The sequence below is a fragment of the Sinocyclocheilus rhinocerous genome, unplaced genomic scaffold (genome assembly GCF_001515625.1).
Source record: "Sinocyclocheilus rhinocerous isolate Xijiao unplaced genomic scaffold, SAMN03320098_v1.1 scaffold576, whole genome shotgun sequence".
NCBI classification, from domain to species: Eukaryota; Metazoa; Chordata; class Actinopteri; order Cypriniformes; family Cyprinidae; genus Sinocyclocheilus; species Sinocyclocheilus rhinocerous.
The window spans coordinates 2,118,734-2,127,589 of NW_015662167.1; the positions used below are offsets into that span (position 1 = coordinate 2,118,734).

The 8,856-nt window shown below is 39.4% G+C and overlaps 1 protein-coding gene across 1 annotated transcript in view; it reads right to left on the bottom strand.

Moving 5' to 3' along the window:
- Nucleotides 1–835: 835 nt before the first annotated feature.
- LOC107727748 (forkhead box protein J3-like) overlaps nt 836–8,856 on the bottom strand; it is a 126,341-nt gene continuing 118,320 nt past the window's right edge. The window contains exons 7-11 of the mRNA XM_016537707.1: nt 4,561–4,971; nt 4,084–4,185; nt 3,296–3,481; nt 3,116–3,217; nt 836–1,765 (exon numbers count right to left, since the gene is read on the bottom strand). Of these exons, the coding sequence (XP_016393193.1) occupies nt 1,653–1,765; nt 3,116–3,217; nt 3,296–3,481; nt 4,084–4,185; nt 4,561–4,971 (914 nt within the window). The 3' untranslated portion in view covers nt 836–1,652. The remainder of the gene's footprint in view (nt 1,766–3,115; nt 3,218–3,295; nt 3,482–4,083; nt 4,186–4,560; nt 4,972–8,856) is intronic.

Below are 8,856 nucleotides of genomic sequence, written 5' to 3' on the forward strand. Positions count from 1 at the left end.
CTCTTTAAAAGAGATGATTGTAATCACTGATAGCCCTAAATTAATTATATTGCACAAAAACATTCCATAATATCGCTGATATAATAAAATGACACTGTGGTTTGTAAAGTTAGCAGACACTTTCAACTAAACGTCTTAAAACATATACTGTAGTATGCTAATTACAGCTGCTTAAGGGCGCTACACTTGATAGAGCAGGATGCAGTTACTGACTAGTTTCTGCATCCAGGTTGATGTTTTTTTATTTGAAGGATGGTCTGAATGTGTGTGATTTTAAACTTTGCACAACTTCTTAGTAGTAGAATTTCAAACGCAGCAGTTAACATTCCTCCAAAATAAGGCTATTAGTGTATCTAAGTATTTTAGTCATCTCCTTTCTCTCGGTATTACGCTACACCCAGCATTCAACAGCTAAAGTGAAGGTATGCTCTCTGGAAAAAGTCCTTGTCAGAGCAGCATAGAGCAAGTGATTTCATGTCAGTTGGTCCTAGGGTTAAAATAAAGAGGGCTCTTTTATTGCGGACCATTAAGCAAATGTGCCTTGACGTGATTTTCATCTCCTTCTCAACGCTGCTGTAAAGAGCCACACAGCAGGCTGATTTCGCAACGTGAACAGGGCTCTCCGGTATCCCACAAATCTCCGGTCAGGGAAGCGATCGCTCCTAAACGCGTGAAATTTTCTGTGGCAGGTCCTGAGGGCTTTAAACGAACTCACAAAGCAACGCAGTCCAATCGGGAGACTACAGGTTGACGGACGATGGTCAACAGAAAGAGGATTGTACATGCAAACGTAAAGCGATTAGGGAAATCGATAATAGTGAGGTCTGGATCGATATCATTTTCATATGAATTTTCATTTTCATATTCAGACTAGCCTAAAACTATTAGTGACAAAAAACATGACACACTTCAGACAGCAAAGATACACAAGTACAAATACTGCAGGTAATGTGGCTTACACGTTTTGTTATGAGCCTTAAGAATCAGTAAAATCTGCTGGATTTGGATGCATGGCGAAGTCGGCATATTACAGTGTGTAGGGTCAGAGGAGCAAAAAATTGGCTACTTGTGCCTGAACGACGGCAGGTGCTTCGAGTGTCACGTTACCTGCACCATCGACCCTCTTCTGAAAAGTGCCCTGCATCTCAGATGAAGTTTCACAACACAAATGAGGGAGCCAATCTTGTCTGATAGGCAGTCGAGGCCTGAGTTTGTCACCATGAGAGGGGAGAACAAGCCGGATGCAATCACTCGAAAAATCACAGAACAACAGTTGAAGAGCAGGGGCGAGCTTAGCAAGTTTGCAGAGAGGCTGTGGGTCGGGAGACATTTGACTTAAACAAACCACTTGCCCCTTGGACAAGTATAAAAGCGATCACTTAAGCATGTCCTAGTAAATGTGATTGTCTTCAAAGTAATATCTTTTTTTTGTTTGTTTTTGTTTCATAAAAACACCAGGAACACAGGAGTCTCTTTCAGGTCATAATGAACAACACCTGCACTATTTTTCAAGTGTCCCATTCCAATCTGCCTTCTGTCACGGGCATGCAGACACCTCAGGTCCAGCCCTCTTGCTCTGTAACACAAACACACTGCCTCCATACGCTCCGCTCTCGTTTCGTCTGCACCACTCTTCGCTCTCGGGGACTGGGTTAGACGATGGAGTCCCAGTCAAAGTCATCCTGGATGTCGTCGGCAGGCATGCGGCGTATCTGGAAGTTTCCAGCAGGCATCATATGCTGCTGGTTCATCTGAGCGTGATGGCCTGAGGACAGAGCAGAGGGGAACGGTCACGACATACAATGCTTTAGCGTGCAGAGATTTTTTAAGAAAACTATTTCGATTCATATTGTGGAAATATGCAATACAAACTGCTAACGAAACACAAAGGTGTGGATGCTTGTTTCTATGTAGTTGCTGTGAATGTGTTTTACAGTGTTGCTATGCCTTAACTAGATAAAGTGTGGTTCCTAGGGTGTTTTGGGAATAACCAGGGCATCTCTTTGATATCCTGGTCACTATATATGGCTCAGCTCCTTCAAATGCATGACTTAAAGGTCCCATATTGTCAAAACTGAAATTTCCTGGCTTTTTTCACAATTTTTTTGTTTTTTTTATTGCATATGAACATATAAAACACCGCCTCCCTTTGTTTTGCTGCCTCCAGCTAGCGCAGTGACGTCGCTGAGCCTAGTTACCTGTGATTGGCCTGGCCGTGCGTCTCTCAGAAAACAACAGGCCAATCAGAAGAGATGCTCATGAATATTAATTAGACAGACCAAAATCGACCTGTTCTCAGCAGAGCTCCTGAGAAAAGAGCTGTAAAAATATATTGAGATGGTTTTTGGTACTTATACCGCAAATATATATTCTTAAGGACATCAAAACCTCAAATAAAACTCCAGAAAGGTGTACAATATGGGACCTTTAAAGGGATAGTTCACTCAGAAACATAAATTCTGCCATAATTATTCACCCTCATGTCGTTCCAAACCTGTAAGACCTTCGTTCATCTTCGGAACACAAATTAATTTTTTTGATGAAATCCGAGAGCTTTCTGACCCAGCATAGACAGCAAGGGAACTATCACGTTCAAGGCCCAGAGAGGTAGTAAGGACATTGTTAAAATAGTCCATGTGACATCAGTGGTTCAACCTTTATTTTATGAAGCTACGAAAATAATTTTTGATGTCACATGGACTATTTTTTATCTCAAATAAATGCTGTACTTCTAACTTTCTATTCATCAAGGAATTCCACTAAAAAGGTTATCACAGTTTCACAGCACAACTGTTTTAAACATGAATAATAAGGTTTCTTGAGCACCAAATCAGCATATTTGAATGATTTCTGAAGGATCATGTGACTCTGAAGACTGGAGGAATGGCTGCTGAAAATTCAGCTTTGCCATTACAGGAATTAATTAATTTTTAGAAAACATTTGACTATATTATGTATTCTTTAGGTTAGGGGTTTGTTCTCTAATCCCAAGTATGAGTGATAGTAAAATCTGTGATGATAGTATTACATACATTTTTTTTTATTTTAAACACTGCATCCTGTTCAACATGATGCACAACCTGCCACAGTTGTAAAAGCTGAAAAGGACAAGGACCTGTCATAGTGGGGCCAGCGCTGCTCATGGGCGGCATATGAGGATATCCCGGCGGACCCATCATTGAACTCAAGCTCTGTCTCGAGTCCATGTACATGTTTCCTGAAAAACACACTGATGTTACTATGTTAATATTGTGGCAGTCTTAATATGTGACACTGTGGATTGTAGTCTGCTCACCTGTGTTGATGTGTGGGTTGGGTTTTGGATGCATGGAGCCGTGGCACACTGGAGGTTGCACTGCCGCTTGTGGCTGGATTCCAGTGCGAGCAAAGAACTGATTGATGGAGGAGCAGAGGTCTGCAATCTGAGTGGGCTCCAGAGACCAGTTATTCAGCTCCGCCTGCCTCATGCTCTCTTTCAAACCTTCAGAAAAACAGTGACAGATTATTTAATCAGTCTGTCCAGTTGATTTCTCAAAACTAAAATGAAACTGCTTGCTAAACACTACTGTTTTAAAATTAAATGCAGAGTTAATATACAAAACAAAACTCAGAAATAGCTGACCAGGTCCTTTGTTCAAGTTAATAAGCAATTTTCCAGTGATTGTGAATTAATAAAGAACATTGCTTAGAGTTTCATTATTTACACACAAACATTTTTAATTTTGTAAGTAATGAAACAATGTTCTTTATGTCCTTTGTTCTTTATTTAGCAATGTTCTTTTTTTCAAATAGCTTCTTCAGTTTTTTAGTTTAACTACTCAAATTAGCCATTGCATATTTAGCCTAGACAATTTAGCTTTTTTATATATAAATATAAAAATAAATATACACACACACACATATACATATATAACAATATTTACTCACAATGCATCATTATATATCATACAAGCGGAAATAATACAAAATTTACAGTTTAAAAAAACAAAATGATGAACTTTTTCATTAGCATTTAGTCTCTTGATAAAAACAACAACAACAACAACAGTGAATTTAGTATATAAACAGACATTCTGATTATACCTTGGAAGGGTGACAGATCAACATCAGCCCAGTTGTAGCTGCTGGCGATGCGGCAGCTTTCTTTTAACGCATCCAAGTTGGGGTACCAGTCACTGGGAAGACCTGCAGACAAAACAAGAAGGTAGTGAAGGCCACAGCAGACAGCAGAACTCTGAATGTGTGAAAGCTGCTGTGCACTTCCTGTTTGAGGCAGTAGGGGGAGCCTTAACCCTCTGCTACAGGCCTGCTCTCTGAAGTGTGCAGCATTTGCTTTGTTCTCATTAGAGGAGCTGTATAAATCACCCTATGATTTACTGCTGACTGCTCCAAAGTTGCCATAAATTTCTTAATCTAAAATAAATGACTGTTAGAAGAGGCCTGAATAAATCGTCCTGTCAGGGCAATGCCAGCATGAAAGTAAGTATGCTGAGGGTTCGAGACAGAAAGCAAGAGAGACGATCAGATAGCGAGAACTATCACAGACACACAGACTCTTACCGGTGTTGCACTGCATCTGTTGCTGGGCAGGATGAGGCTGGTGGGAGAGATTCTGGTGCTGCTGCTGCGGTGTGTGCTGGCCGTGGGCCTGGTGCTGGGAGGGATGCTGCCCATGCTGGCTGTGTTGGCTGTGCTGGGGATGTTGGCTGTGTGCCGTATGTGGGTGCTGGCTGTGCTGGGTGTGAGGGCCATGCTGGGAGAGGTGCTGTCCGTGGGGCGAGTTGTGGGCCGAGTGAGGGGGGTGGGAGAGAGGCACCTGGCTACCGCTGTTGGGGATGTTGTTGGGGTGAGAGTTATTGATGCTGTTCTGGTTGTTGTGAGGGTGGGTGCTGATGGTGGTGCTGGGGGAGTGTTGGTAAGAGCAGGAGGTGTGGGTCTGCTGGGACGACTCCGAGGGCATACCCATCAGACCTGTAAGGATCAAACAGACAGCATCATTTCAAACAGGCTGCCTGCATCTGATAACCTGATAGGCTTTTCCATCATGTCAATCTAAACTATTAATTAACACTCAAATCTGTCACTGATACAGGCAATACTTTATATGAAGGTAAGTAACAAGGCACAATAACTATATTGCATTTATTTATCGTCTGGTTATTAATCTTAATCAGTGTTGGGCAAGTTACTTCCAAAATGTAATACATTATATATTACTAGTTACCATACCTAGCCTATAGGCAATTTTGAACAGCTTCAGAAGAAAACAAGAATGAAAAATATAAGTTGCTAAACAAGCCAACTGCAATGCTGTGTGTGCGGGAGGCGCCGGCGCGATCGAACAGCGGAAACAAACAACAAAAAAATATTCCGTCATCTTTGGTCATACAGATCATTCGAAACTGCAATGTGTTTACTTTTATTTCTGTCATCTCGGTTTCCTTTCCGTGGACTTTCGTAGAGTGCCACGCCAACCAAACTCAACAGCATCTCTCAGTCTTTTCCTTTTGTTTTGTTAATCTGTTAATTAGGCTATTTAAGTCAAATATTTCGCATATTCATTCATTTTACATATAGACTATGATTGAATAAAAACAGATTTTGTTAATTTTAGTTAAACTTAATTTTTGTTGCTTGTCTGCACTCGTCCGCCACCTTTTTTCTCTTCTCCGACCCCACAGCTCTCTCCGATAGCTTAGTGTTAGTGGCACCAGTCCAGGTGTTTCCAGGTTTTACTCGTGCTATTTCTCCATGTTGAGAGTTTGGTGTTGCACATATTGCTATGCATTCTTATCCTTTTCTCCGATAAACTGAAAGTAACAGGAGTGTGTCCATCTCACAAATGTAGACTCCTTCTCTGCAGTCACCTCAAACATCTAATTCCAGCAACAGAAGATAGACAAACTATTTTACCCGCGGAATTTTTTCTCTGGTGTTAGTAAATTCACCACTTAATTTAGAGGTAAAATATGTTGCTGTAACTTGCGTTACTGAGATTGTAACGAGTAATAATATTACCCAAATTTTATTAGTAATGCGTTATATTACTGCGTTACAGCAAAACGTAATATACTACTGTAATATTGCTTTTGTAATGCATTACTCCCAACACTGATCTTAATGTTAAATTTTACATATGCTTTAAAAATGTAAAGTTTTAAAAAGCATTTTAACACTAGTTAAAAAAAATTATGCACTTTATGCATAAGCAAATTATCAGTTAAAATGTTACGTTTATTTTAAATTTTACTGTATTTTATTTCTATTTTTTATTTCAATTCAATTCAAGTTTATTTATATGGCGCTTTTGACGATACAAATCGTTGCAAAGCAACTTTACAGAAAATTAAGTTTCTACAATATTTAGTAGTAGCTTATCAGTGGTGACTGTCAGTTAATGTACATATGGCAGAAATGTACGGAAAAATCAATTAAAGACGTAATCAAACAGACGATGAACACTAACAGCAATTTAATATTTTTTATTTCATCAGTCATTGACAGGTAACACTTTAATAAAACATTTGCACAAATAAACTTGAATTCAACAATACTATTAATATTTAATTGATATTTCTAGCATTTAGTTATTATATTTAAATCATTTAATTAACATTTTATTTGTTTTAATAATAAAGCACAATCATTTACAGCTTTTTCATCTGCTGGTTATTAATCTTAAATGTTAATTTCTACATATACTAACAGATGTTTAATACTGAAAGTGTAAAAATGAATATGTTAACATGCAAACTAACAGTTAACAAAATTATTAAAAAAAAAAATATATTTTTTATTTTGTCTTAATTTAAAATGAAATATCAAAACTATTTTTTTTATTATACATCAATGACAAATAATTAATAATAACATGCAAATGTAAATCAAACAAGATTACTAAATGCTGTAATAAATGCATGTTTATTGCCATTTCACAACACTTCACTTATTAACTAAAACTAATGTACAGAACCTTACTATAAAGTGTTACGTAAAAACCGACGGTCGAAGCTGTAGCCTGGAGGGCTAACCTCCATGCATTCTTTGACTGAGCCATTGTGCTTGTGTAGGCAGCACGAGTTTGACTCCAGCTTGCAACTTTTTCTGATCTTGTTTCCTACTCTCCCCATAATCATACCTTATCCTATCATTCACTATTTTTTATCAATGTGGCAAAAAAGGCCAAAACATTTTGAATTTATCTTTTTAAAATACACAGGGGCGCTGAGACGGTGACTCAGCACAAAGTTATCGTCTCTTAAATTGCACCAGAATTTCTCTCTCTCTCCAACTTTTCATTCGTGCACCAATTGTTTTGAACTAGTTTCTGAAAATGCCCGACAAGCTTCCAACATCTGCACACTCAATAGCAATCAGCGAAGCGTGCGGCTCGCGGTCTTAAGAGGCTCTGTCCATCATGGCGCTGGCACCGTAAACCTATTTCGGTGGAGAGCTTTTAGAGCAAACTGCGGGCCCTGCATCGCTGCAATCGCCAGAGAACACTCATCGGCGGGGTGACAGGGGTGCATCTCTTATCAGCAGAGAAAGCCTATTGTCCAACCATGGGAGAGCACAGAAAGCAATTAGCTAGCAGCCCCCCTGAATAATAATGCGAGTTCATTACCTATTATCAAAGCCAGTGAATTAGCTCAGTGTCTCCAGCAGTGGGGTGTGAAATCCTCTCGCCAGCTTTATTTGCTCATTTTAATTGCCCAAGCTTGTCTGACTAAGAGATTTCACTTTTATGCACATAAAAAGGTAACAACGTCCAGCTAATGAAACATAGATGATAGATTAAAGAAGTTCACTTTGGAAACATTAACATGAAAAGCATCTGATTTGAGCAAAGTAGGTTAGACGCGGGGGCTCGTCTGGTGTTGCGTGCAACCTGCTTGTCAAGTGCTTTTTGCACATCAGTCAATCAGATTACAAACAATAGGAATTAACTTCTAAAAGACAGGCAAGCTTGCAGAGAACTAAATCTAGCACTGCATTTCCTGAGCTGTCATCTGAGCTGGAAAAATTTCTTCCAATGAAAAAATTCAGAGTACACCGAGCCAATATCTTCCTTGCGATTCATAAAAATGGCTGCTAAACATGATCTAAAGAAAACAAGACTTGGAAAAAAAGTACATCATGTTAACACTTTCTTTTCCTAATAAATCCTCAAAGAACCCATAAAGAGGAAGTTTTAAAGTGTTTTTTAAAGGAAGTGTTTTTAAAAGGCACAATACTGTTTTAGATAAATAACTTGCACCACAATAAGCTTGTCTTAAAGGGGTCATATGATGCGATTTAAATTTTTCCTTTCTCTTTGAAGTGTTACAAGCTCTTGGTGCATAAAGAAGATCTGTAAAGTTGCAAAGACTAAAGTCTCAAATCCAAAGAGATATTCTTTATAAAAGTTAAGAGTCAACCACGCCTACCTAAAACGGCTCATTCTCACATGCGTCTTGTGTGTCTACGTCACGATGTGGGAAGATTTGCATAACGACGCCCAAATGTTCACGCAAAGAAAGAAGGCATAACTTTTATTGTCTCTGTAGTATTGTTGTTGCCGCCGCTGCCATGTTGTGAAGAAGCTGTGTGTTTCGTTCTGAAAGCGAAACTACTTTGTTTGGCCTTCCAAAAGAGGATGATATCCGCTTCGTCATGCCTAGAGCTGATCCGTGCTGATCGCTGAGGAAATACACGGATCGGCTTTCACCGTGGACGAAACGAAGTCCAGCCTGGGGTCGTCACATGTGGTTGCCACATGCATCACAATATGGTAAGGGACGTAACATTTCCGTCACACGCTTGAGGAATTCGGCCAATCACAACGCACTGGATAGCTGGCCAATCAGAGCACACCTC